Below are 27,638 nucleotides of genomic sequence, written 5' to 3'. Positions count from 1 at the left end.
TCGTGGCCGCCCCAGGGACGTTCTCGCCTCCTTTCTCCCGGCCCCACGGGCAGACAAAGTGCTGCCCCACAGAGAGGGCCAGGCCGGGTCAGGGCTGCGCCCCAGACTGCTGCTGCTGTGAGCTGGCCCCGAGCGCGCCGGGGAAGGGTTTCCAGCAGAACTCAGAGGACCTGCTGGCACAGACTTTCCCCGCTGCCGGCCAGTTCCCGAGCGCAGCCGAGGCTTCGGTGAGTCAGCTGGAGTGGCAGCTCACATTGCTCATGCCGCACCAGCGCCGCCCTGGCTCCCTTTAGCTTTTTCCCGGCTTGCGTTCCCCAAAAACACGCACCCGGAGGGATGAGGAGCCCAGCGCCAGGATGCCGGGATGCTCAGCTCCGAGCCTGCGGCAGGGATGGCGGCAGGCTCTGCCGAGCCGAGGCACCTCGGCTGCTCTTGGGGTTGATGGCTGAGCTCCGAGCGTGCTCAGCGTGCGTGGCTGTCCCGGCGCGAGGTTTGGGAGCCTTGAAGCTCTGGACTGCGCACGTTGCCTTGCTCCAACGCTGAGCAGGAATGCTGAGCACGCAGCAGCTCCAGGGCAGCCGTGGAGGGAGGCAGGCCTGGAGCCAAGAGCTGGCCTCCTGCCCTCCGGAGAGAGGGGAGGGAGGAAGACGTGGCTCCAGGCCCAGCCTGCAGCGAGAAGAGCAATTTGGGCAGGGACCCGCGGCGCAGGGGTCCGCCGATGACTCTGCCCTTTCTCCGCACGGCAGCAGGCAGATGCGGGCAGCTGGCCCAGCTGGTTGCTGAAGCTGCCAGGGAGGGGGGGGAACGTGCTTAGGGTGGTCCCGGCTCACCGGGCTCCGGCAAGGTGCGATGCTGTGCTGGAAGGCGCTGGGTGATGCCGGCCGGTGCTCAGACAGGGTGCCCTTGCGCTCGGGGACTCCTGCCTGCACCAGCACCCGGCTTCCCAGCTCGGCAGGGACCGTGGGGAACCGCCCCCCTCCGCGGGGTCCAGGAGCGTCCGTATGGGTGCTGGGAAGGGTAACCCCTGCCTGCCGGCGGGCATTGTCCCTCCTTAAAACCGGGAGGGGAGCTTTGGGGAGCAAGGTGGGCCGGGGGTGCTGCGGGGACTCGGGCGCTGAGCCTGCCCTCGCTTTTGTTTGCGAAACTGGTCCGTGCCGAGCAAACTCCCGGTGACCTAGAATCGCCCGTGCGGTGCGCCAGCCGGAGCCTTGGCAGGGGAAGCATTTAGCTCACCGTACGCGGTCTGGCAGGGCAGGCGGGCATGCGGCTGAGGGGAGCAGGGCTGCAGGCACCCCTCTTGGCCCCGGCCTCGGGGCGGTCCCCTCTCCTGAGGTCTGCAGAGTGATACAGCTGCTCGCCAGCCCGGCAGCGGTCGGGGAATGGTGTTTTACCTCGCCATGGCTGCGCGTAGGTAAGCGAAACGTGGTGGTGTGGGTCAGTCCACCTCCAGGCACCCTGAATCTTTACTGAGAGGGTGGTCAAACCCTGGAACAGGCTTCCTGGAGAGGTGGTGGGTGCCTCCAGCCTGTCAGTGTTTGAGAGGCATTTGGACCGTGCCCTTAGCAACGGGCTTTCACTTTTGGTCAGCCCTGAAGTGGTCAGGCAGTTGGACTAGATGGTCATTGTAGGTCCCTCCCGAAATATTCTATTCTGTTCTGTTCTGTTCTGTTCTATTCTGTCCTGTCCTGTCCTGTCCTATCCTAAATGCTCAGTATCTGAAGACCCACCTTGCTGTGAGGGAGCGGGTAGGACCAGCTCAGTGGTCTTCAGCTGGGGTGGGTGAGCCCAGGCAAGCTGTGGTGGGCACCAGGCAGCCCGGGAGCTGCTCACCTGCAGGCTGGGGGCACGAGGAGGGTGGGACGCACCCACGCAGAGCAGGGTGGGTGGGTGCTCCCAAGTGCCCGCTTTGCCACGCCGTGCCGGTTGTGGGTGCAGACTGAGTGCCCACGGCCACCTTGCTGGTGTGGTGGCGGAGGGCCTGCAGAGATGGCGTGTTGGTGGGCTGAAGTGCTGACCCAGAGCTGGTATTGCTGGAAGGACTTGGTGAGGGTGACCCAAGCAACTCTGTGCACCAAGAGCTTCCTTTGGGGGCTGCATGGGATCAGCTTCCCCCCTCCTATTTTTTCAGGGGGAGCTCTGGCAGGGATGTTGGCAGAGTGTCTGCACGGGACAAGTCCCAAGAGCTCAGCAGAGCACCTCTACTTGCACGTTGAATGTCCAGACGATCTGCTGAGCCATGTTAGCAGAGGTTTCCTGCCTCCTCCCAAGATAACCTCACCCCCCTGACCACGTGGCAAGAGCTGGCTGCTCTTGGAGAGCTTTTGGGGGTGGGTGGGATCCAGACCCCCACACGGGATGCTGGATCAAGCGATGACAGCGTGGCACGGTGGTGCTGACCATGCCAGGCACGTGGTGGCCATCCTGATGGGACAGGGACTGTGTGGCGCTGGGACCTGGGTTGATTGCTCAACCAGCTGCCTTGATGGATCCATACATCCTCTCTGCCTGTCCACGTTGGCCCTTTGGTTTGGCATTTCCTTGGTAGCCACGCGACCTGCTGTCCTCTCTCCCATCTTTGCATCGCTTCTCCTTCCATGTAACCAGGCCAGGGAAGGGCTGGGAGCTGGGGTTGCCTTGGCAGCAGTGCTCCGTTCCTCGGTGTGGCCCCAGGAGAGCAGCGCTTTCCTTGTCGCCGATGTTGCCCTACTCCACGGAGCTCTGAGACGTGGCGATGGTCTAATTAGCGCTTTTGCATCGCAGGGCTGGCTGGAGCGCTGCGTGATCTCGTCCTTGCATCGAGGATGTCTCATCGGGGCTGCAAAGGCATCAGTCCCATTTAAAACTGGGTCGATTCAATATGATCTAGGACAGGTAGGAAAAAGATGGGCTTGGGAGAAAGGAGAGGAGCAGGGTGCACCCCCCCAGCAGGCATGGTGCTGGGGAAGGGTGACTTTCTCCCTCCTCTCCACCCAGAGCTCCAGTGATGCTCCGAGATGTCAGGGTTTAGGAGCTGGACTGACAGGGTCCGATCCAGGGCAGCCGTGATGCTCCATGATGCAGCATGCGTCGGGGTGGCAGCCTGCATTCACAGCAGGGCTGCCTGTCCCCTAGCTGGGGACACTGGGAGCGCTCCTTCCCCATGGAGGCTGGTGGGGATGGGGAACGCGGGTCGGTGCCTATGCTTTGCTCTCCCTGGGTGGACGTGCCATTCGGCAGAGGTCTGAGCACAGCTCCTGCTTTTCACAGTCGGGGTCCAGAGGTGGGGGGGAAGGCAGCGTGAGGCACTGGATACTACAGAGCTGCGAGCAAGGATGCTTGGGTGCTGGTTCTGCCTCTGCCACCGACCGACTGCATAGCCTTGGTCACGTCACTTCACTGCCCAGAGATGCTGTCCCCACCATCGCCAGGCTCTGCGACGCGCTCGGGGGCTTTCAGGGCGAGCTGAAGCCTGGGAGGCTGTGGTGGCCCTCGGGGGGGCCGGGGGGGTGCTCCAGCCATTGCCTTCCTGGCAGGGCCAGGGTCTGAGCAAGCCTCCCCCGGTGCAAGGGCTGGCTGCCTGCGCGGGCAGGGCTGCGAGCGGGGCCCCGGCACCCCGCTCCAGCTCTCGGTGGGCTCGGCGGACTCCCGGGGGGGGGGTGGGGGGGATGTCAATGCACCAGCGGGTTGGGACCGGTGGGGACGGGACCCCCGCAAGGCCGAGGAGGCGATGGCGGCGGCGGGTCTCCTCGGGGAGGGAGGCGCTCCCGGGCGGGCGGCCGCCATTGGCGCTGGCTCTGCCCGTGGTTTCCTGCCGATATCACATGGCTCCCGCGTTTCCATGGAGAGAGCCGGGGTGGGCGCTGCCGAGAGCCCGCACGAACTCCCCGCTTGCTCCCCGTCCATGGGAGCGGAGGAACAAAGGGGATGCACCCGGCCGGGCCCGCTCTCGCCCCCCGCCTCTCCCGGGACATGTGAGTGGCACCGGCACCTCCGCACCCCGGGCACGGGGGGGGGGTGAAGGGGGAGCGGGGCTGGTGGCTTTAGCAGGGACACCCGGGGGAGGAGGGGGGACGGGGCGGGGGGGGGACACGTCGCCGTCCCTGCAGCCGCCCCGGCTGTCGCTCGGCCACGGGTGGGCACCCGAAACCGCGCGGGTGGGGGGGGGGGGAGCGTGGGGTCGGGGGGGGGGCCGGGGGCTCCGCTCCTCCGCCCCATCACCCTGCGGCACGGCCGGGACCGCGGCCGGACAGGAACCGCCTGGCTGCGGGGATCGGGGCGAGCACCCCCACACACACCACCAGTGTCACCCGTGGGGTGTGTCCGTGTGCGTGTCCGTGTGCGTGTCCCAGCCCCTGTCCGGGCTCCGTGGGCTCCTCCGGCCGCTGCTTCGCTCCCGGGTCTGGGCTGGCGCCGCTTGTTCCACTGAGCGGAGGGGCCGCTGGCGTGAGCCCTGTCCCGCCCGTGTCCCACCCGTGTCCCGCCCGTGTCCCGCCGTGTGGCCCGGGCCGGGTGGCAGGGGGGCGGCAGGCCGGGGGGAGCTGCCCCTGCCCCTGTGGGGCCCTGCGGGACGCCAGAGCCAGCGGCCCCGGCCGAGCGGCTGCACCCGTCTGCCCCCACCTCACGGCCCTGCACCCCGGCGGCACCCCGAGGGACCTGGGTGCACCGTGTCAGCTGGGTGCTGCCTCCTCCTCCTGGGTGACCGAGGGAGGAATGCTCGGAGGAATTAATGAGACAGATCTCGCTTTGTTGCTGGCCGGGTCCTCCTATCTCCCAGCCCTCCCCAGCCTGCCAAGAAGTGCTCGGGAAGGCCTCACACCGTTAACTCTCTCCCTGCCGCACGCCCGGCCGTCCCAGGGCTTGCAGACGGCCTCGGCGGGTTTTACCCTTGCCAGATTCCCAGAGGAGGCTGCTGAGGCCACCGGGAAGTCTTGGCCTTCCTATAAACCCCGTGTTGACCGAGGACCTATCTCCTGGCTGGTGGCTTGCTGCGTCCCCCCCGGGCAGGGCCGGGGCGTGAGGCTATGACGCCACGCAAAATCAGGCAGCGCAGGGCTTGCCGGCGGCAGCGTTGCCTGCTCTCGGCTGGTGGAGGTCCCCGATGCGTCGCCGCGGCCCCCGCGGGCGGAGAGGTGCCATGGTGCGAGCTGGCGTGGTGGCGGCCGAGCCCCTGTGGAGGACACGACGTGATGGGGTTGAGCGTGGGAATGCGGGCAGCGATGGGCAGGGCAGGCGTGGGGGTTGCCGGGACGGGCAGCTGACGAGGTGGGTGTTGGCGTGTAACCGGGGGTTTAACTGTTGATCTGCGACAGGGACAATGAGGGGGGGGGCAAGGGGGCATCTCTTCCCAAACCCTGCCTGAGGCTCCTGGCCAGCACTCCTGCTTCGCCCAGGAATTTGCAGCCCGGGTTGCCGCGGGGTGCCCGGGGTGGGCATCGTCTGGTGCCTGCCGCTACCCCCAGAGGAGCTGGGCAGGGGCACGGGGACGTCCCCGGGGATGCCGTCGTGCTGGGCTCCAGCCTGCGGCGGTGGCCGAGGCTCGGCGGGCGACTCGGAGCTCCTGCGATGATGGCTCTGACCTGGGAGACCCGTCGTGGGCAGGGAGCTGGCACTTGGGGGTCCCCAGGGGACGGCGAAGGCAGACCAAGCCCTGGCTTTGAGTGGGTTGAGCCCATTGCCGGGCTGGGACGAGCTCCCCGCCTCGTGCTTTGGGGTTATTTATAGGGCTGCCATTTATATCGCTTCTATTTCTGCTGCCGTGTGGGGACGATGCGAGGAAGCGAGGGGGGAGGGATTGAGTCTGCCGCGGCCCCGGTGCCCGGATGCGGGGTGCCCAGCCCCTCCGGCAAGGGATGCTGCCGGCGGCGTTGGTGCCAGCCTGGCTGTGGGTAGAGCCCGTCTTGGCACAAGGTCCGGTCCTTCTCCAGCCCTCAGGGCACCAACCCTGCAGAAAAAACTCCGCGTCTGATCTGCGGCGTTGGGCTGCCAGGATTTTTTGGAGCTGGCTTCGCCCGTTTCTGCAAAAAAATAAGTCAGAGGGGGGGTCGGCTGTAGCAGCGTGGTGCGGGTGACCATCTCTAGGACCGGGCTTCTCCAGGCCAGGACTGCGTCTTGCCAGGCCACAGGTCACTTGGTCACTCACCGTGGTTCTCCTTCAAACCATGACGGTGGGTCTTCTTGCCAGAATGGTCACCTCCTGCCCCCTCCCAGGTCTCCCCCGTGGCCAGGAGCTCTTTGGCCCCTCACCAGGCTGGTGCCTACGTGCTGGCACTTGTCTCCCCGGCTTCTTTTGGCCAGCGGTGACTTCTGCCCGCCTGAGGCTGGCCTGTGCCCTTTCATGCCGTGCTTCCAGCTGCGGTGATGTTTCCCAGCCACGCAAGGGTGTCCGTGTCCGGGGAACGCTTGTCCGGGAACAGCCTGAAATAGCTTCTTCGTCACCTTGGCCTTTGGTGCTGGTGCTCCTGGGACTGGTGGCTTCTCCAGGGGCTGGGTGGGCACAGCATCGGTGCCGGTGGTCCCGGGGCCAGCGGGGAGCAGCCGGAGAACCTCCCCAGGACTCAGCGCTGGCAGGACGCGGGGTCTCTGGGATGCCAGTCCTGTATCCCACCGAGGGCAGGGAAACGGGAACGTCCTCCTGGGGTGTCTGGAGTTTGCTGCTGCCTGTGCACGGACTGGCCGTGGCCGTACAGGCGTGTCTGAGCACGGCTGCCTGTGTAGGGGTTTGTTTGTGTGTTCAGCTGTTGCGGTTGGGGTGGGGACGCTCAGGGCAGGTCCCCGGGCCTGGCGAGAGGAGAGCATGACAGGGACACCCCCAAAAAGGGTGCAGATGGGGTGCTATGCCCATGTCCCTGCTATGTAGGAGGGGTGGAGGCGGCTGCCCTGCCTGTTCGCACTGAGCCGGGGTGGTGACCACCCAGGGAAGTCCCCTGAGCTGGGGGAGGTGACCAGCGGCGGTGGGTCTGTCCCCTTCCCTGCACCCGCTCCCTATCCCCAGCCGGGCCAGGGACAGAGATTCATTTAACTCAATTAGCGCCCAGCCCCTGGCAGCGTTGGCGCAGCTCATGCCCTTCCCCTGCCCTCCCTTGGCAAGGTGTCCCTGAGCTGGCAAGCCCTGCCGAGCACCGTGCAGGGTGCCACGAGGTGCTCGGAGGAGACGTCTGATGCCATGTGTCCTCCTCCAGCATCCTCTGCCACCCTTGCAATGCACGACCCCACCTCCTGCCTGCTCCCAGCCGGTCTCCCCACGGGTGATGCCCGGGATGGTGCTGTGCCACGCAGCTTGCCTGCGCTGCCTGCACATCGGCTGCCCTTCCCGGGGCCGCAGGCAGGACTACGGAGAGGCAGAGTTCCCGCAAGCGGTGCAGCCTGGCTGTCACCCCTCCGGTAGGAAAGCTCGGACATCCCTTCACTCTGCGTGGCACCGGGGAACGCCTCTCCCGCGGCTCCCGGCAGCTTTAGCGTGGCTTTCTTGTTAACCTTTAATGAGAACAAACGAGCTGGCATGGGCCGTCGCTGCGGGCGCGTTGCCTGGCCGTGTGCCGGGCACCGGCTCGGCATGGCTGCCAGCGCGGCGGAGGCTTTGCAGAAGGCTGGTCGGTCCCAGGGCGGTGCCGGGAGCGATGCTCTCCCCTGGGGAGAAGCATCAGGGGGTGAAAAGCTGGTCTGTGGCCCCCTGCCCACGGCAGCCACCGGATCGGGACTCTGCCCGTCGGTAGGGAGAGCTGGGGGGACGTATCCTGTCCAGGCGAGGTAGGAGACATGGTCTCTGTGCAAGTTCTTGAAGGCTGGGGGTGGAGGTGGGTCCCCATCTCACCAAGCCTGGCTGTGGCTGGCTCCGGAGCCACGTGCGTGTGTGTCCATGGCGGGGGGAACCACGCCGCCCTACAAGGGACCCCCAGACGCTTCTCCTCCCCTGCGGTGTGCTGGCCATGTCCCGCACAGGGACCAGCAAGGGGGAAGCAGCCCCACAACTGGCTCACCCTCTGGGGAGGGGGTTAACTGTGTCCGGGAGCACCCCATCTCTGCGAGCACCCCCCCTCAGGACTCTACCCCGATGCTTTTTCTCCCGAGCCTGGCTTGACCTCGCTCTAAAAGCAGCAGCAAACAGGAAAGGAGCCTGGGAGGGAGGTGTCTCTTCCTGCCCGGGTGACGTGGTGATGGCAGCTGGTCCCAGCCTGGATGGGACCGGCTGCTCCAGCCTCCTCTGTCGGAGCTGTGGAGGGCGGGGGGATGCTGAACCTGGATACCCCAGGACCAGGACCCGTGCAGGGACCTACAGCGCTGGGGGGGGTGGTCACATCTGTGCCACGGAGTCCCCTGGTTGTTCGGGGCATCCCCGTGCTTTCTGCCGGGGAGTTGTGGGGCTGGGAGGTGACACCTGCTGCTGGGGTTGGCATGGGGGGCATGCGGGTCTGGCACCCCTGGTTCCCCCGTGGGGATGGCACCCCGCATCTTTGGAGAGCGCTGTGAGGAAGCCCTGGCTGAAGCCAGCCCCTCTGAGGCGTTAGAGACCCAGACGACACAAATGGGAACATTTGAGCAAGGAAACCCTTTTCCCAGTGGCTCCTGGGTGTTGCAGGGTGCCCAGGGGCAAGCCACATGGATGGAAGCCCACAGCAAAGCTGCACTGGATGTTTTTGTGTATATATATATATATATATATTAAAAAAACAAAGCAATGCAGAAGCAAGCAGCAGGGCTGCCAGGACTGCTCCCCGCAGCAATGTGAGCGTCAGCTGCCCGTTTCTGCCCGCAGCTTTGTGCCTGTCTGCAGCGGAGCCGGCAGGGAATGCTGCGCTGCCCGGCACAGGCTCCGGCTTTAAAGCAACCCAGAGAGGGGCTGAGGGGTGCGGAGTTTGCACCACGGTGTCCTGCTGCCTGGTCCCCTCCCCCCGTGCCTCAGTTTCCCCATGGGGGCGGTGGGGAGGGAAGGATGGGGACCGAGCCGTGCCGTCACTGCTCCCAGAGGCAGCCGGTGCTGGTGGGGTCCCCTCCTTCCAAGGGAGACAGGCGTCCTTCCGTCCTTCTGTCCTTCTGTCCTCCCGTCCTGCCGTCCTGCCGTCCCCAGCCCTTGAGTCACGGCCGCGGCTGCGGCGCTGGGCAGTGATGTCAGCCCTTGGGCAGGGGAAGCATGGGAGGAGACTGCTGCCTGGGGGGAGCCCTCCCGGCCCCGGCCCCTGCACACGGGCGGACAGACGGACGGACGGACGGACGGCATGACAGAGCAACAGCTGCCCACGCCGCCTGGGACGCTGACCCCAACCCGAGGGGGACGTGCCGCCGCAGCCTGCCATGAACGGCAAACCGAAAGGTACCGAGCGCTGGCAGCAGCGGGAATCCCCAGCAAACACCGTTAATTTGGGGACCCCCTCGGCTGTTTGAGGCTCCCAGGGTGACGTGACCAGGTTCATGGGGGCTTTTTTGGGCGAGCGGCTTCCCCGGGAGGAGGCATCTCCCTGCCAGGGGCACCAGGGACATGGGTACCCGCCACCTGCAAGAGACACGGTTGTCGCCACGGCGTGCAGCGATGGGGTGTCGGGAGGGGGTGTCCGTGGCAGGATAGGACCCGCCAGCTGCCCAGCCTTGCCATTGCCCACGCTGAGACCCAGGCTCTGCATCTCAAGGCAGGAGAGGGGCCACGGCTGCCCGCTGCTCCCGGGTGATGTGCCCCGGATCCCACGGCAGCGTAGCTTTCCTTAGCAAATTGGTTTTCTCCCCCTTGTACCCGCCACATCTCGACTGCGGCCGTGCTAATGAGGACAAACAGAGCCCGGGTCAGTGTCGAGCATCCCTGGTACCGCGGCCCCAAGGGACCTGGGCAGAACGGGGGGTCCTGGGGCTGCTCTCGCACACAGGGACCAAGTTGAACGGGCAGGATTTGGGGGGGACGCAACTGGTACCCAGCAGAGCACCCTGGAGATGAGCAGGCAGGGACCGCAGCAGGCATGTGGCACCTTTGCAGGGTTATGCCAACGCTGGGAGGATCCTTCCAGAGGATCTCAGCACCTCTGAGGGGTGTCACAGCCCACCCAGGGCCAGGGTCTGGTGCCCCGGGCAGGGCTGCAGTCCCACCTAGCAGGGCATGGAGGTGGGCTATGGCCCCTGGGCCTCCCAAGCCATCCTGGCTGGGTGCTCAGTCTGTGCCCGTGGTGGTGGGCACCCACTTCATTAGGACCATGGTGGTCCTGGGCTGGTTCTTGGGAGCCCTCCTAGAAAACGGGTTGGGCTTGAGCTCAGCCAGGCACTGGGGAACGCCCCGACCCCGGGGGTGCCCACCTCCCTGGGTCCCAGTTTGGGGCTTGCATCCCCTTCTGGCTGCGAACTGGGAGCCCATGGGATGGGTGGTGGGGTGGGACGCTGCGAGCCCCCCCGCCCCGGGAGAGCCGGCCGTGAGTGTCTGCCTGCGCCGTGCCCTGCCCTGCCCTTCCTCGGGGATACTCCACGGGGTAAATAAGCGCTTCCTCCAATTCTTCCCATTCGCAGCTCCTTCCCTTTCCTGCCGCCCTCCCACTCGGCACAAGGAGCCAGCCGGCCTCCTGCCGCTGCGAGGGCAGATACCGCCGCCGTGTCCCCACCGCTGCGGGGCCGAGAGCACCCAGCACCCATCCAGCCCTCTGCCTGCGGCACCCGGACCTCCGTCCCCTGCTCTGCCATGGGCTGCGACCTGGGATGCCGTTCACTAACTCATCCGACTCCCAAAAAATCCCAATCCCCCTCCTCACCCAGCACGGGGGGCAGGCAAGGGGGGGGTCCTGCCTGCCCGGAGGAGAGGCAGAGCGTGGAGGAGGTCAGGGAAGAGGCGTCCCAGGCTCCCTGTGACCAAGACGACATGGCGTCGGTCCCCGGATGCTCCCGTCCTCTGTGCCGGGGAGGGACGAGGGGCGGTGGGGGGGAAGAGCTGCTCCAGCCCACGCCGGGAGCCGGCCAAGGGCCGTGCCGGGGCCGGAAGGGGCCGGGGGGGGGCCGGGGTACGCGCCCGGGTTAGGGCAGCGGGGACGCAGCTGTGCAAACAAGGATGCGGCGGCTGGGCTGGAGGGAGCCGTGCCGACGGGCTGAGTTCACAGGCTCCCGAGGTCGTCTCCGCCGTGCGCCCGAGGGTGCCGGGGCGCGGGGGGTTGTGCCGCTGGCGTGGGGTGGCGGGACCCCCCGCTCGTCACGGACACCACGGGCAGGATGGACTGGCCCGTGACCACCGCGCCGTGCCCTCGTCGGGGGACGCCGGTACCCCGCTGTGCCCGGGGAGGTGGCCGCAGTGCCACCAGCCTGGGGACCGCAGCCCAGCCCTGCCGGCCCATCCTGGGGAAGCCCCTTGGGGTGCTGCTGGCTGCTCGTGGGTGCTGCTCCCCGAGGTCAGGGGTGCTGGGTCAGCCACCCCGGGGCGTTGCCGGCCTCCAGTGAGTGACGTTACTGGAGATGCTGGTCAGAGTGCCCCCAGGGCTGCGGGGCCGGGGATTCGGGGGGAGCCAGTTTGGGGCGTCTCCGACCAGGGCAGTGTTGATAAACTCGCCGGAGCGACCTGAGGCTGGTGTCTGAGTGTCGGAAACAGAAACCAGCTGGGACCAACCCAGCCGGTCGGACTGCCCCCTCCGCCGCTCCGACCAGCATTCTTGGGATCCCAATCATCTCCAGAGCACCAGGCGTCGAGAGAGGAGCCGGCGGCCGGGTGTGAGAGCCCCGGGGTGGGCTCCGGCACCCCCCCCGCCGTGCCGCCCGCCCGGCTTGCTCCCACCTGGCTGCTCTGCCCTCTCGGCCGCTGCCCGCGGGCAAGCGCGGGTCGAGGACAGACAGACGGACAGACTCCCAGGACTGCGTTTCCTATGCCGGGAGAGCTGCAGGCGGTCTGCGGCGCGGGCACGGCAAGGTGAAAAGCTTGGTCGGGAGGCGGCTTCGTTAGCACCGAAGCCCTAATTAAGGGCGGGGGGCTGGCAGGTACTGGACCTTCGGGGCAGGACCTTTGGGGCAGGACCTCTGCGCTTCCTTCTCAGGAGAGGGAGGGACATGCTTGGGGCTCAGGCTGGGGCAACGACACGAGTGTGCCGGTGCTCTGCCCGGCACCGGCCTCCCGGTAAGCCTGGTGCGGGGCTCACCGGCCTCGGCGAGATGCGGCGGCCGGCTGCCTCTTCCAAGCGTGCCCCGGGCTCTGCTCCGCGCCGGGGCTGGCTGTGCTGCCGCGGTACCAGGTACCTCTTATCTCGGTAATGTCAGGAATGCACCACGCCGGGGTTTTTTCCTCTGCCGTGAGCCAAGCGTGCCAGGAGCGGAGACCCCACACCCTGCCTGCCCTGCCTGGCGCAGGCAGTGCTGCCCTCCGGCACCCGGCTGGCTGCCCGCATCTGCCGGGCTCGAGCATCCTTGGGGCTCCCGGGGCGTCACCCCCGCAGAGTGGGGGTACGATGTCCCCCTCCTCAAAGGGGGTTTGGGGTCCTGGCACAGGAGCTGGGCTGCAGGGTGCCAGCCCTGGGGACGCAGGGTGCTGCGGCAGACAGGCTGGCGCTGGCAGGACCTGGCAGTGCCTGGGGCCGGGCGCTGAGCAGTGGGCAGCAAGTGCCGGGGCTGCACCGTCCCTTGCCGGCTCTGCACGCATCCTGCCGGCGAGCTGCCCTTGTGGTACGGTGCATCGCTGGGGTGTCTGGGGGACAGCCGGGTCCCTGGGCAGGGATGCGGGCGCCGCTCGCGGCACTGCTCCCTGTGCCACCGCAGCAGCCCCGGGTGCCTTGGAGCACGACCCAGCGCGGTGCAGGTGGCTGCTGGAGCCCGCGAGGGGTCTGGGTGAGCGGCTGGGGATCGCTCTGCCTCTCCTGGGGAGCTGTGCTGGGGCATTGGGCCCCCCCCGCAGCACCCCAAACATCCTTCTTCCCTCTGACACCCCCAGCAGCCTTCTCCCTCGTAGAGCCCCCCATGGCCCCAGATGGCAACGTGGGCTGGCGAAGGATGGGCTGGGCACAGCCACGCTCGCCCCGTGGGAGCTGTGACCTGCCCCACGCGTGGGCACCCCCCTCGTAGGGGTGGTGGGTGCAAGCACCGGTGCCGTGGGCCTTGCTCGCTCAGTGGGGAGCAGATTAAAGAGCCCTGCAGAGGGTAATCTGCCCAGGCCCTGCAGGTCAGCCGGGCTGCCGGGGATTACAGCTCCTCCTAATGAGCTTAATTGGGACAGTGTTGTCCTGGAAACTGGAGGGACCGGCACCGAGATAGCGCTGAGGCGGTGGGACCCACAGAGCGGCTCCGTGGTCCTGGGCTGGGGGGGGACCAGATGGACCTGCTGCGTCCTGGCTCCGCTGGGATGGAGGTTAGCGGCGGCGGCTGGCTTTGACTCCCAACGGCCCCGGCTCATCGCGGGCGCTGCGAGTGCCCGGCCCCAGCCTGGCGTGCGGGGAGCTGACGGCATGGCTGCGGGGAGGCGGGGAGCGCAGCACCGGGGCCATGCCCGCCAGCAGCCCGGCAGGCGCGTGCCACGCGGGGACGGTTCGAGCCGGGCTGCCGTCGCACCGGCGGAAGGTGTGCGGATGGCGGAGAGGCCGTGGGAGGCCCGGCAGCGCCCGCGTCCCCGTGCCATCATCCCCAGTGCTGCTGGGGCCAGGGGCTGGTGCAGGAGGAAGGGCAGAGTCAGCCCCTTGGGGAGCAGGGAGGTGGCTCTGTCTGGGGTTGGCTCTGCCCCGTCTGCCAGCCAGGGAAGCTGTGTGTCCCTGAGGTCCTGCCTGGCCTTCTCTGGCACGGGGGGCAACCGCCCGGCACCCCGTGGCCTCGTCCCCGGTGGCTCCTGGCTCCCACAGCTCGGCTCTGGGGGCTGGCGGGGACAGAGGGACCGAGCTGTTGTCAGCGGTGTCAGGATGAAGTGGAGCATCCAGCAGCCTCTGCCCTGCTCCCGCGGCTGCCCTGCGGGCTGGGATCCTCTGTGTGCCCGGCCGGCACTGCTGGGGGTGGCAGGGCTGCGAGGAGCCCCGGACTCCCCCGCACTTGCCGTGTGCCCCGGCCGGGGCTGCAGCGATGGTCCCTGCGCCCAACGTGGGGGTGGCAGCTGGGTCCGGGTGCCGAGACTCAGAAATCCGCTCTGTCCTGGCCACTGCGGGGACAGGCAGGTACAGGCAGCGGTTTTGGGGCTCCTGGCACCGTCTCTGGTGCTGCCAGGAGCAGAAGGTAGGGCTGTGGTGGCCATGGGGCTGGACACTTGTCCTCACGGACTTTCCAAGGTCCGTCAGGGAATGGCTCAGCCTTTCCTTCCCCGACACGGAGCTCCTGGCAAAGCCGGGGACTTTCCAAAGCGCTTTGTTGTCCGTGGATTTCCCTCCTGGTTGCTGGAGTGAGCGGAAGCGAGCGTGGAGACGGCGAAGGGCTGGGTGGCCAGGTCCGGCCCTGCGCCCTTCCTGCCCCGGCAGCGGGGTGGCACGGGGGACAGCGGGACGTGGGACGAGACGGGGTTCAGAAGGAGGTGGCCGGGCTGGGGCACAGCGGAGGGTTTGCCATGGTCGTGTCCGGGAAGGGCCATGGTAGGAATTGGGCATCAGCCCCTTCCTGTGACACCCGGGGCGGCAAACTGGGGTGTATACGTCTGTCTGTCCCTGCTGAGCGCTCACGGTGTCTGGAGCTGTGCTTCACCCAGGGCAGGGCACCGGCAGCATCGCTGGCGGCAGCGTGGGAGCTGCGTCCCCGGTGCCACCGGGAGCATCCCTGGGCTGAGAGGGAGGGAAGGCTCGTAGCCACCCCGGTCGCTGGGTGCCGTTCCCGTCCTGGTCTCGGTGGCAGCCCTGCCTGCGTGTGTTTCCCCACCCTGCTGCTGGTGTGACCCCCTCTCTCTCGTCCCCCCAGGGAGGCCCTCCAGGTCACACTCAACGATGTCACTGTCTGTGCGCCCACAGCGCCGAGTCCTCGTCACCAAGATCAATAGGAGCCAGTCCTTCGCTGGAGTGAACTCGACGGCCGACCGGCCCTTCAGGTAGGAGATGGGTGCTCGTGCTGCCTGCCATGGGGGGCAGGGACGGGGACGTGCTGGGGCACGGTGGTGGGACCCTCTGCGCATCCCGACGCACCTTCCCAACCTGCTGTGCCAGACCTTTGTTGTACGCGGGTGATGTTGCACGGGGGGCTGCAGGGAGCATCGAGGCCGGATGGGAGGCAGAGCCCATCACCCCAACCCTCCGCTGTGCCGTGTCCAGGCTGGGTGAGGACCCTGCAGCCCTGCGGCTGCTGCCCCCAGAGCGCGGAGGGGGCCGGTGTAGCTTACCCTCGTTCTTCAGCCAGCTCTTAGGAGCTTCCTTGTCACCATCTCATCATGTTTAATGGGGGCAGTGAAGGAGCTGAACCTCGCGTCGGTGAGAACCGCCCTGTGCGCTGCTCATCCCTCCTCTGCACCGTCCCTAGCTCCTGGCTACCCTCACGCGGGTGGCTCTGGGGACGCGGGCATGCCATGGACTTGGGCTGCGGGACTCCCGCATTTTAATGCTTTTAATCCCTTTTCCTAGCGCCCAGCCAGGCTCCTTACTTCCCCGTGCACCCACCGGTGCCGGGGCTGGGGCGAGCAGTGCCAAGCTGCTTTGCCAGGCTATGGGCTCCTTCACTGGGTGGGCACAAGCCCAGGCAGAACCTCCCCATGCCTGGGAGCAGCTCTCCAGCCCTGCTCGGCTCTTGTCCCCAGCTCCTGGGCCAAGTGACACCCTCCAGGCCACCGGCATGTCGCTGGATCTGGGGGTCCCAGAGGGGGGGGGTCGCTCGGGGACGGGGTAGAGGGAGGACTCTTGGACGCCTGCACCCAAGCAGCTGGTGGGGAGATGTTTGGGGGAGATGTCTCCAGGGGCCCTGAAGGACAGGAATGAGGCAGGATGGTGGAAAGCAAGCACTTACCCATCGCTGGGGCTTGGGATGGAGCCAAGACGTTCATTTCCCCCCCGGCAAATGATTTGGGCAAGTCTTTTGGCCACTCCTGCGAAGAGCAGCACAGGATGGGAGGTCCGGGCCAGGGCTGGGAACCGAGGAGCCCATGGTGTCTCCTGGGTGCCGGTGGCATGACGATGCGTTGGAAGGAGGAAGGGAAGAGCCGGTCTGAGCGGGGCGTTGCTCGCTGCACTGGGGAGCGACTCCGTTGCACAAGGCAGGAAGGGTGGTGTTCGGGTCCCGGGCGCTGGCATCCCTTCAGGTCGGTCTCCATACGGCGGCTTCAGTGACATCTGGAGAGGCACAGCATCAGTGACACTGTCCCTGTCCCTTGTCACTGTGCTGTGTGATGAGAGGTGACAGGGCTGCCTGTGCCCAGGATGCTCCCGTGCTGCCACCCGCTGGGATCCCCGCCTGTCCCTGCCCCTGGCAGGGCAGCAATCCGATGGTGGCACGTGTCACCCTGCCACAGTGCCTGAAGCATAGGGACCATCTCCATGCCCCTGGCAACCCACGGTGCTGGCGATGGAGCAGAGCGTGGCCCCTTCGGAGTGAGGCCAGGCACTCCGGGAGCGCAGCTTGGCTCCGGCTGGTGCCAGCCCCGTTTCCCTTCACTCCCTCCAGCCGGCGCCTGGGACCCCCACACCTCCGCGGTGGCTCCCCCACGGCCAGCCTCTCCCCCCCGCTGGGACGGGGGTAATTCCCTGCCCTTCTCCACCACCAGCTTTGCGGGTATCTCCTCGTCCTTCCCACGGCTTTGGGGAGGCCAAATGCTCTGGGGGGGGCTGCAGGCATGGGGTGCAGGCAGCGCTGCCCAGCCTCACGGCCCCGTCTCGCCCGGCCCCGCTGGCCGGTTAGACTGGCTGCGGGGGAGTGCTGGGAGAGGCAGGCAGGTCCGGGCGGACCTGACCTCCATCCCAGAGTTCCTTCTTGTCTCGAGACACGGTGCCCGGCAGGCTGGGCCACCCAGACGGACCCCGGTGCTGTGTGCTGACCCTGGCCGTCACGGGTTTCCCCGCTTCTCTCCCCAGGAACCTCTCGCCCTTCACCCCCACTGTCTCCCGCAAGACTGGCTCCAGGGTCAGTAGGATGTTCTCAATGTCCCACAAATCCCCACCACCCAAGGTGCCTCAGCCCAACCGCCTGGACGAGGTGTACGAAGCTCTCAAGAAGGGCTTGACGTAAGTGCTGGGGCTCCCCGTGACCGGGCGGTTGGAGGCAGGGAACCCCCCGAGGGGCACGGGGACAGCTTGCTGCATGGGTTGGGGTTGGCAGCTCTCCGCTCTCACCAGGCAGGGACATGCCAGGTCTCCTGGACGCAGTGCCTGGGGGTTCTGGAGCTGTGTGGGGTCCCACATCCCACCACGTCCCACGGAGAGGCACAAGTGGGCTCCCTCGCCTGAGTGCTCGAGCGAGGAGTGGGGATGCGGGACCGATGTGCTGGGTTGGTGTGGTCTGTGGGTGGCAGGAGCCCTGGACACGGCATCCCAGCCTGACCCCCGTGGTGTGGTTGCCCCCAGAGCCTACCTGGAGGTGCACCAGCTGGAACTGGAGAAGCTCAGCACCCAGATCCGCGAGTCCAAGAGGAATTCGCGCCTGGTGAGTGTTGCTGGGAAGAACCTTACGGGGAGCGGCGCTTTGGGCAGGCGGCTGGGGCAGCTCGTGGTCCATCTGTGCCCCGGGGCAGAGCCTGCTTCTGTGGGGACATCAGGGGCCAGCCCGGGCTCTGGTGCTGGGCTTGCACAGGGCTCCTGTCCTGCTGTCATGCACCCTCCAGCCCTGGCTGGGTGCTGCATGACCCCGCCGACACGCTATGGGTGGCGGGTGTGCGACGTGCCGGGTGTCCTTGGGTGGGCAGAGCTGGCTTTGTGCTGCCTCTTATCCCTCTCCTCTCTCCTCCAGGGCTTTCTCTACGATCTGGATAAGGTAAGTGGGAGCGGTGCCCTGATCCCCCCCCTTGCCTCCCCCATCCTCGCGCCCGGGATGTGCTACTGCCGGCCCCTTCTCCGCTCGCGCTGCCCCCCCGCCTGCCCACCCCCCCGGCCCCTGCGGTGGGATCGGGGCTCTGCGGGCAGGGGGGGTCTGGCCAGGGGGTGAAGCAGAGACAGGCAGGGGCTTGTAGCCTTGCTTCTTGCTAAAAAAAGCCATGGCTGGGGAGTGCTGAGCCTGGGTTAGCTCTGAGGCTTGGGAGAAGAGCACCCCGGAGCCTGGCCCGTCTCCTGGGAGACCCTCCGGAGCAGGGGAGGCTGGAGGGTGCTGCAGCACGTGGGCGCAGCTGCCGCCCTGCACCCCCCAGGCAGAGCCGGTGACCAGGATCCGTCCCGGCCGCGGCACGGGCACGCAGGGGGACGCATCCCGACCTGCGGCTCCTCTCCAGAGGGGTCGGGCTGCCGCTCACTCCGTCTCCTCTGCTTTTCCAGCAAGTGAAGTCAATCGAGCGCTTCCTGCGTCGCCTGGAGTTTCATGCTAGCAAGGTGAGACCTGGGGACCGGGGTCACCTTGGGGGTCCCTCGGTGCAGCACTGGGATGGCCGTGCTGTCCCCCGTCCTGCCCCTCACCGCACCTCGGGCCTGTCCTTGCAGATAGATGAGCTCTACGAGGCTTATTGCATCCAACGTCGGCTCCGTGATGGAGCCCACAACATGGTCAAGGCTTACAGCACGGGCTCGCCGGGCAGCCGGGAGGCACGCGAGAGCCTGGCCGAGGCCAGCAAGGGCTACAAGGAGTACACGGAGGTGAGGCAGCTGGCTGGGGTGGGCTGGCGGGGTGCTGGGTCCCACGGGTGGCTGCTGATGGGTGCTGTCCGTCCGTCTGTCCCCAGAACATGTGCCTGTTGGAGAACGAGCTGGAGAGCCAGCTGGGCGAGTTCCACGTCCGGATGAAAGGTAACGCGTCCCGCTCCGTCCCCGGCCCGCCGCCTGCCTGCCTGCTGCCCGCTGACGTCCCTCTGCCTTCTCTTGCAGGACTGGCAGGCTTTGCCCGGCTCTGTGCTGGTGACCAGTACGAGGTTGGTGGGATTCTATGGGTTGGGATCTGCTGCTCTCCTGCCCTGTGGTCCTTGGGGTGCCTGGGGGGCGTAGGTGGGGCACCGGCATGGAGGGCACGCTGCAGGGCGGTGGTGGGTGGCACGGGTCCCTGGGGACGCACAGAGAGCACCCACGACGCCAGCGCTGTATCTCCCCCATACCCACGCCTCTGCATCCCCAGATCTTCATGAAGTACGGACGGCAGCGGTGGAAGCTGCGGGGGCGCATCGAGGTGAACAGCAAGCAGGTGTGGGACAGCGAGGAAATGGTTTTCTTGCCCCTCGTCACCGAGTTCCTCTCCATCAAGGTACAGTGCAGAAAGGGACAGGGACCGTGTGGGCCAGCTACCACCCTGCACACCTGCAGGGCTTCCCTCCAGCACCTCACCTAAACCTCGCCCTCACCGGGTGGTGGTGGCATCCTGGCAACAGCAGGGATGTCCACAGCATCGTGGCACACGGCATGGATGCACCCAGCATCCGTGAAGTCCCTGCCGCCTTCTCATCCTCTCCTCCCTCTCCTGGTCCAGGTGACGGAGCTAAAGAGCCTGGCCAACCATGTTGTGGTGGGCAACGTGTCCTGCGAGACCAAGGACCTCTTTGCGGCTCTGCCCCAGGTCGTGGCTGTGGATATCAATGACTTGGGCACCCTCAAACTCAGCCTGGAGGTGACCTGGAAGTGAGTATCTCGGCAGGCATTGCTGGTAGCACGTGGCAGGGCTGGGGATGCCCGGTGTGGCGTGGCAAGAACTGGCCTGCCCTGGGCTCTCTCCCATCCCAAAACCGGGCTGCAGTTACGGCCAATTGAGGGTCCAGAGCTGGGCTCGATGGGGTCCTGGTGTCCTGCTTGCTGCAGAGCAGGGTCGAGATCCACCCTGGGCTGGCACAGACCCCTCATCTCCCTGCTCTCCTCCCCAGCCCCTTCGACAAGGACGACCAGCCCTCGGCAGCCAGCACCGTCAACAAGGCCTCCACGGTGAACAAGAGGTTCTCCACCTACAACCAGAGCCCGCCTGACACGCCGTCCCTGCGGGAACAGGCTTTCTATGTAAGTGTGGCGCCGGAGAGGTGGCCCGTGGAGGGGTCCGCACAGGGACGTGTCCAGGCTACGTCCCAGAGGGTGGCACGGGGGTGGGTAACTCCTCTCCAGCCATCCAGCCACGGCTCCCCGGTACCGGCGCCTGCTCCTCCCGTGCTCACAGCTCCTCTTCTCTCTGCCCAAGAGCTCGGGGCGGGCGGCCAACAAGCACGGTTGGTCCTTGCTGGACATCTTTCGGGAGACACTCTTCGAGAAGCTGTCTCAGAGCTGCTCCTGCGGCGACGTCTCCTCGGCCGAGCTCGGGAGATGGCCGCAGCAGGGCCGTGTAAGTGCGAGGGCTGGAGCCGGCCAGTAGCTTAGCCCAGCGGTGTGGCCATCCCGTGGTAGCCGTAGCCGCTCCTTGTCTCCTACTCACTAGCCCCAGCTGATGCTCAGAGGCCGGATCCTGCCAGGCTGGGGTCTGGCTGGCCCCGAGGAGACTGTCCCCAAGCTGGGGCAGCCTGGGCTGCACGGGCCAGCCCCGCTCCTCCATCCGCACGCCCTCGTGCGAGAGCCGGGGCACTAGTGAGTAGAAGGCTTGTCCGTGTCCCTGCACTGGTGGTGTGGGTGTGCTGTGCCGTGGCATTGACATGGTGCTGGTGTGATGGTGCTGGTGTGGCGCTGGCGTGGCATCGGTGCTGGCGTGACGGTGCTGGCGTGATGCTGTCATGGTGCTGGCGTGATGCTGACATGGCGTCGGCGTGGCACTGGTTCAGTGATGGTGAACCAGTGGCGTGGCGCTGACGTGATGGCTGGTGCTGCCCGCCATGAGCTGCTGCCAGAGCTGTCACCGCCCTTGCAGCCGCGGTGGTCATGTCCTCGGCTTCACGTGTTGCACCCCGTCGTGGCCGTGCCAGGGAGCCGCTGGCACCCCGGGGCTCTGGGGCACGCGTGGCTGGGCCTGGGGAGCCGGACTCCCCCCCGGCATGGCGTGGGGTGCAGGGCTGGAAGAGGCAGCCATGGCCTGCCGGGTCCTCGCCACCCATCCTGCTGTGCCAGCAGAGCCAGGGTGGTACGGCAGCCTGCGCCGGGGATTGCGGCGGCCTCGGTGCCCTCTGGCTTGGCCGGATCCTGCCCCCGGTTGAAGGGAAGGCAGCTGGAGGAGCAGGGGCGGCAGGAGGGTCTTGTCTGACACCGTTTCCCCCCTCCCCAGAACATGCTGCGGCGCCAGGAGGAGCTGGAGAACGGCATGGCCTGGTCCATCTCCTCCGAGTCCTCGGACGACTCCTCCAGCCCCCAGCTGTCCGGCAGCGCCCGCCACGCCGCCCACAAGCCCATCGTGCAGCCCGAGGTGCAGGCCTCCGCCCCCGCCATCGAGATCTCCTTCTCCCAGCAGCCGGAGGAGGCTGGGGCCGGGCCCGGGGCCGGCGGCGTCGGTGTCCCCGCTGCGAGCCAGCCGGAGGAGCCAGGCAGCCGTAAGAAGGATGCGGTGGCCAACGGGCACGTGCCCTACTCCCGGACTCTGAGCCACATCAGTGAGGCCAGCGTGGATGCCACAATGGAGGCCAAGGCTGCGGAGAGCCCCTGGGAGCCTGTGCCCAGCCCGGAGGACACGGGGACTGGAGAGCGGGACGCGGACCCCCTCCTGGGCGCCTCAGTGGCAGCCGCCGTGGCAGGGCAGGACAGGGGCGCCGAGGCCAAGCCCCACGCCGCCGTGGCGTGGGCCATGACCTGCGAGGAGGAGGTCGGCGGGGCCGAGCCGGTGCAGAGCCAGGCGCCGGCACGGGACAGCTGTGGCACCGGCGTCCCCGCGGCGCTGCAGCAAGCCCCCGCAGAGGAGAGGCCCATCCCCGCCCCGCCGTTGCCTGCCGGCGTCCCCGAGGTGCCGCGGGGGAAGGTGGTGGATTCGGGTCTGGAGGAGGCCATCGGCCTCCTGGGCTCGGCCCTGGATGACTATCGGGGACAGTTCCCGGAGCTGCAGCCCCTCGAACGGGAGCTCAAGCGCCTGGAGGAGATGCTGCTGGTGAGGGGCTCCCAGCAGTGCCGGGGGCGAGGGGACGGGGCCGTCCCTGATGGCAGTGCCCGGTGACCATAGGGACAGGGCCATCTGTGATGGCAGTGCCCAGGGATGATGGGGACGATGGGGACGGGGCCGTCCCTGATGGCAGTGCCCAGGGATGATGGGGACGATGGGGACAGGGCTGTCTCTGCTGGCAGTGCCAAGGGACGATGGGGACAGGGCCGTCCCTGATGGCAGTGCCCAGTGACCATAGGGACAGGGCCATCTGTGGTGGCAGTGCCCAGGGATGATGGGGATGATGGGGACGGGGCCATCCTTGCTGGCAGTGCCCAGGGATGATGGGGACAATGGGGACAGGGCCGTCTCTGCTGGCAGTGCCAAGGGCCACAGGTCACAGGGCTGTCTTGGCTGGCAAGCCAGGATCTGACCCTGCCGTGCCTTCCTCCGCAGCAGAAGCAGGGCGTCTTCCTCAGCCGGGCCTCCAGCATCAGCCTGACGGTGGAGCATGCGCTGGAGAGCTTCAGCTTCCTCAACACCTCTGACATGGAGGACTCAGAGGGCTCCGAGGAGGAGCATCTCCAAGATGAGAGGTGCATGGCGGGGCTCGCGGGATGAGGCACAGGGCAGGATGCGGCCCTGGGGCAGCTGGGATGGGGCATGCCCAGCTCTTCCAGGGTGCCCATGCTCATTTAGACCGGCCCATCACAGCTCAGGGCAGGACCAGCGTGAGAAGCAGCAAGATCTGGCCCTTCTGGGGGCACAGTGCCACCCTGCGTCTCTCCAGGGGGGTGGGCTGGGAGACAGCCCCCACACCCTGTGCCCCTGGGACCTGCTCCTTCACCCAGCCCTGATGCTGTGATACTGTAGGTCCTACAGAAACTCTGCCCAGCGTTGCCCCGTGGGTGGGGAAGAGTTGGGTCCAGGCTTCCCACGCTGACCCACTGCCTCGGTCTCTCCCTGGCTTGCAGGAGGGCTGGCAAACCCCGGCGCGGCAGCAGGGCCCCCAGCGCCGGTGAGACGGGGGCAGACGACACCGGCATGTGCAGCGGCTCCGAGGCCAGCACCGACCCCATGAGCACCGGCAACGAGTTCCTGGATAAGGCTCTGGTGCTTCACCTCAACAACTGCAACCGCCTGCTGCTGGTGAGGAGAGGGGCCGGGGCACGGTGGCAGGAGACGTCCCAGGGACCTGTGGGTCTCCCCTCGAGGGGTGTCTCTCGCAGCATGGAGGCTGTGGTGCGGGTGCTGAGCTCCGTCCCTGAGGTCCCTGGTTTGGCCGTGCCTTGCAGAAGCTGGGCACCTTCGGTCCCCTGCGGTGCCGGGAGATGTACGCCCTGGACAGGCTGCTGCGGGAGGCGCAGGTGCTGGAGATCGTGTGCCAGCTGACGGAGGAGCGAGCGGGAGCGGCCGGTTCTGCCGCCGAAGGTAAAGACATGCAGCTGAGGGGACCGTCCGTGCCACCCCGCGGGCTGTGCGGGGCCCGGTCCCCCCTCGCTGTGGCCCGGGGAGGTTTGACAGCGGCTGTCCCCACAGTGGTGCAGTTCTCGACGCGGAAGGAGGGCGTGCTGCCCCTTTGGGACCGCTGCGTGGAGGGGCCCAACGTCTACGCCTGCCCCGTGGAGCGGTTCCTGCAGGTGCTGAGCACCCAGTACGCAGCACCCATCAGCCAGCGGCACCCTGGCCTGGCCGATGCCGGTGAGCGGACACCCAGGGGTGTTCGGGGAGAGAGTTGCCAGCCCCACTCGGTGACCACGAGTGGGGGCCTGTGGGTGCCAGGAGCCCCGCAGAGGGGTGGCCATGACTGCTGCACCCCCTGACCCTGGCTCTTTCCTGCAGTGTGTGTGAAACTGGTGGAGGACGTGCTGAATCGGCGGCTGCCGCGGCGGCCCGGCAGTGCCCAGGGCGAGCAGGTCACCATCTTCCAGTACTGGAGCCACTTTGAGTCGCTTGGCACCCTGGTGCTTGACACCTACATGATGGAGCTGGCAGAGGAAGGTGGGTGCGTTGGCACCCTGCATGGGGCCATCTCTGCCCGGCGCGGGTGCGGGGTGCCCGGGGATGGATTCCCTGTGGTGGCAGGGGCAGTGCCGCCAGGCTCCCCGCACCTCGGCTCAGCTGGCGGTTCCCCGCAGCGCTGCTGGCGCAGAACCTCAACTCGGACGACCAGGACGTGGTGCTGCGTGCCCTGAAGCGCATGCCCGAGGGCCGCCTGAAGAAGGAGGGACTAAAGGCGCTGAGCCTGCTCCTCGTGGAGGGCAACAGCAAGGTGGTGAACGCCGTGTCGGCCCAGCTCCGCAGCCTGGCAGAAAACCCCCGCTTCCGCCAACGGGTAAGCGTGCCCGGCACGCCAGGGACGAGGTGGGCTGGTGCCCCAGCCCCGCGGTACTGCCCCCCCCGGCTCTGCCGCGGGCGGTGGCACTGACCCCCGTCATCTCTCCCAGGCCCTTGTGTGCTACCTGGAGCAGCTGGAGGATGAGGAGGTGCAGACACGTGTGGCAGGGTGCGCCGCGCTGGGCTGCCTGAAGGTGAGAGGGACATGGGGAGGAGGCAGCAGAGCTGCATCTTCCAGAGGAAGAGGAATCGCATGTGGCCGGCGAGTCCAGACACCTGCACAGCCTCCGGCTCCCAGGAGAGCAGAGCTGGGGGTGCCCCAAATGTACCGGAGAAGCAGGCAGAGGCAGGGCAGGAAGGGAAATGGGGAGGAAGGGCCAGGACGAGGGACTTTCCTGCACCGTGGGGCTGCAGCACCCTGTGTGTGTCTGTGTCCAGCCCTGCCACACTCAGCCCCTTGTCCCTTCCCCTTGCAGGCCAAGGAGAGCATCGAGCAGCTGGTTTACCTGTGCCAAACCGACAAGGAGCCTGTGCGGGAGGCAGCCAAGCAGAGCCTGATGCTGTGCGGTGAGTGTCCTGCTGCCCTTCTCCTCTCCCTCCCCACCCATGGCATCCCGAGCAGCACCTCCGGGTGCCGGCAGTACCCACAGGAGAAGGGGGTCCCGGGCTGGTCCCTGCCTACCCCACACACTGGCTCATCATGCCCCAAAGCTCTGCCAGGCAAGAGCAAGCTGGCAGCCGGCAGCCGGGGTTGGGCGTCCTGCGACCACAGAGCACTAAGCCTGGTTGTTATTTGTTATTTGCTAGATGGCACTGAGAGAACCATCTGAGTGGGTTTCTAGGCCTCCAGATCGCGGCAGCTGCTGCACAGGTTGGGACACGTGAGCCGTCCTCGTCCCCCCGTCCCCGCTCCTGCCGCTTTGCTCACGAATGTCTCCGTCTTAGAGCCTGTCAGCCATGTCACGTTTTGGAGTCTGTGTGTCTTGGTTGTTCATAGAGCCCGTCCCCGTGGTACCCCGGCACACGTAGGCGCCTTGTGTCCCGTGTCCCAGCAGATTGTCCATGTCACCACCTCTCGCTGGGGATGGTCGCCGCGGGCAGATTTGTATGCGGGGGTGCCGGAGCGAAGATCTCCGAGCGAGCTTGTAGCGTGGATGTGTGCATCCTTGTGTGCGCCCGGGGGGCCTGGGGAAGCCCTCGGGATTCCTGTCCCAGTGCATGCAGATGTGCACAGCTGTTTGAGATGCTGGAGCCGGCACAGCCCTGGCCGCTCTGCCCCAAGCTAGGCTCTCCACAAGCCGGCACTCCTGCAGCCCAAACGTGGGCGATCCCTGCCCCGCGTGGGCACGGCAGGCAGCTGAAGAACAGGATTTGCAACATCTGAATCGGGAGCTCTGGGGGCTTTTTGAGCTGGATGCCGGCTGGGACCTGCCCGCGGGTGTGCTAAGGAGGACAGGGGCGGTCTCCACTCGGTGGCCGTAGCCCGCTGGCTCTGCTCAGCCAGGCGTTAGCCACGTCTGCCCGGAAAGGCCAGGAGAAGGTGGCTGGGGATGGGCAGGGGACAGAGCTTCTGCAGTTCTGTTCACTGACCATGGTCTGTACTTGCAGGGGAAGATGGTAAATCAGCTCACCGCCGGCTGGAGGAGACCCTGGACAGCCTCCCGAGGATCTTTGCGCCAGCCAGCATGGCCAGTACAGCTTTCTGAGACGCCACACAAACCCACCTGCCACCCCTTGAGGGCAAAGACACCGCTGGGCCGCCCGGGTTTGCACGGACTGAGGCCGGCTGGGACTCGGCAGCTCCCGCTCTCAGCAGCACAACCGCAGTATTATTCCTGCCGGCAGCTCGCCGTGGCCACACACTGCCTTACGGAGCACCTCTTCCCCGGCCACCGGGCACCAGCCCCGCGGGGTTGCCACGTACGCGCCCCTGGGCTGGGGAGGGGGTTCGCTGCACATCCCACCCTCTGATTGCTATTTAAAATCCACGGGGAGCTCACCCTTCCTGCTCCCCCTGCTCCTTTCATCGGCTACAGCTGCTGGGACCAGAGCAGCAGGGAGATGTACCGGATTTCTCTGCCTCCTCTCGCCTTCCTCCTGCTCGAGGGCAAGTGCCCTGTCCCGGAAGGACCTGCACTTTGGAAACCACGCCGTTTCTTTCCAGGAATTACCTGGGCCTTTGGGGACTGCTGCCCTTTGCCACCTGGAATCCCTAGGACTTAAAATAAAATGAAATATGAGATATTAATATATTCTGCTGGCGTTTCTTCTTTCCAGCTCCACGTGCTCCTGTCCCTCCCCGGCTGTGGCTGTAGGGCGCGTAGTGAGATGTGGCCCCAGCTCCGAGCCTTTCCTGGAGGGGGCAGGAGGAATGACAGAGGGACGGACAGACGGACGGACAGAAGCTGCCACCTTTTTTTTTTGTGTGTTTGTTTTCTTTTTGTTGTCATCGTCGGTTTATTTTATTTTTTATTTACAGATTTTTGCAGAAAAACAAAAGCAAAAAATTCTTTTCTATAATGTCTCTATAAATCTATATATAATGTAATTACAGAGAACAACTAATTTTGATTTTAAACCAGAAATAAAAACAAACCTTTAATGAGTGACGGGTGTTGCTGTATGGGTATTTCTTTGGCCGCGCTGCCCAGGGGTCAGCGTTGCTACCGGAGGGTGGTGGAGGGATCTCGTAGGGCATAATTGTGATTTCTGGCATGGGATGCTCAACCCACGGAGCCACAGAAACCAGGGCTGCCCCCGGGAACAGCGACAGCGTGAAACGCTGTCGCTGTTCCCGGGGGCAGCCCTGGTTTCTACTGTCTTTCCCTGCGTAAGGGTGACGGAGCTCACTCAGCTGAATTGGTTTTTCAAACCCATTCCCGTAAAGACTTGGCACTTCTCGGTCTAGTCACGGAGCCCTAACGGATCAAAGACTCACAGAATAGTAGAGGTGGGAATTTTGGAAACGCTCATCTATTCCCTGCTGGTCAAAAGCAGCGTCAGTTAGAACTCAGGATCACGTCTGGTTGGGTTTTGAGTGTCTCCAAGGATGGAGATGTCAAAACTTCTCCAGCCAACCTGTGCCAGTGCTTGCCCATCCTCACAGAAAAATAAAAAATAATTTTTTATGAAGTTTAACTCAAATCCTGGTACTTCAGTTGCTGTTTGGTGCTCAGTTTTTCACTGGGCACCTCTGAGGACCATCTGCCTCTGTCTTCCTTACCCCCCACCAGGTATTAATAGACACAGATAAGAAAAAAACCCCCAGCCTTCATTTTTCCAAGCTAAACAGTCCCAGCTCTCTCAGCCTCTTCTTATATAGCATCTGCTCCAATCCCTTAATCATCTTAGTGGCCCTTACGATCCTGGGAGGGGGAGCAGGTGAGAGCAGCAGACACCCCAAA

General features: G+C 66.2%; 1 protein-coding gene across 6 annotated transcripts; it reads left to right on the top strand.

Moving 5' to 3' along the window:
• Positions 1 to 205: 205 nt before the first annotated feature.
• On the top strand, positions 206 to 26,843 carry RIPOR1 (RHO family interacting cell polarization regulator 1). Of its 6 annotated transcripts, XM_075765141.1 has the most exons (23): positions 3,673 to 3,950; positions 14,779 to 14,905; positions 16,872 to 17,021; positions 17,361 to 17,439; positions 17,743 to 17,766; positions 18,261 to 18,314; positions 18,423 to 18,575; positions 18,662 to 18,725; positions 18,804 to 18,847; positions 19,048 to 19,173; positions 19,396 to 19,544; positions 19,784 to 19,913; positions 21,097 to 21,906; positions 22,354 to 22,493; positions 22,872 to 23,046; positions 23,193 to 23,328; positions 23,437 to 23,598; positions 23,740 to 23,898; positions 24,036 to 24,232; positions 24,345 to 24,428; positions 24,711 to 24,801; positions 25,042 to 25,105; positions 25,843 to 26,843. In XM_075765141.1, the coding sequence occupies exons 1-22, from the start codon at positions 3,707 to 3,709 to the stop codon at positions 25,062 to 25,064; spliced, it is 3,321 nt and encodes a 1,106-aa protein (XP_075621256.1). In that variant the 5' UTR covers positions 3,673 to 3,706; the 3' UTR covers positions 25,065 to 25,105; positions 25,843 to 26,843. The 6 variants fall into 6 exon arrangements, with proteins under 6 accessions (XP_075621262.1, XP_075621256.1, XP_075621255.1 ...); XM_075765147.1 differs by lacking the exons at positions 3,673 to 3,950; positions 25,042 to 25,105 and adding an exon at positions 206 to 227; XM_075765140.1 differs by lacking the exon at positions 25,042 to 25,105.
• Positions 26,844 to 27,638: the final 795 nt, after the last annotated feature.

The sequence above is a fragment of the Balearica regulorum genome, chromosome 13, assembly GCF_011004875.1.
Source record: "Balearica regulorum gibbericeps isolate bBalReg1 chromosome 13, bBalReg1.pri, whole genome shotgun sequence".
Classification (NCBI taxonomy): Eukaryota; Metazoa; Chordata; class Aves; order Gruiformes; family Gruidae; genus Balearica; species Balearica regulorum.
The sequence above is the reverse complement of the archived record's forward strand: the minus strand, read 5'-3'. Positions and strand labels throughout refer to the sequence as shown.

Excerpts from the sequence above, each read along its gene's own strand:
- RIPOR1 (XM_075765140.1), top strand. The coding sequence starts at position 3,707 with ATGGCGGCGGCGGGTCTCCTCGGGGAGGGAGGCGCTCCCGGGCGGGCG. Across the intron at positions 18,315-18,422 it reads TGGAGTTTCATGCTAGCAAG|ATAGATGAGCTCTACGAGGC; the intron begins GTGAGACCTGGG and ends CTGTCCTTGCAG. Across the intron at positions 23,899-24,035 it reads GATGGAGCTGGCAGAGGAAG|CGCTGCTGGCGCAGAACCTC; the intron begins GTGGGTGCGTTG and ends GGTTCCCCGCAG.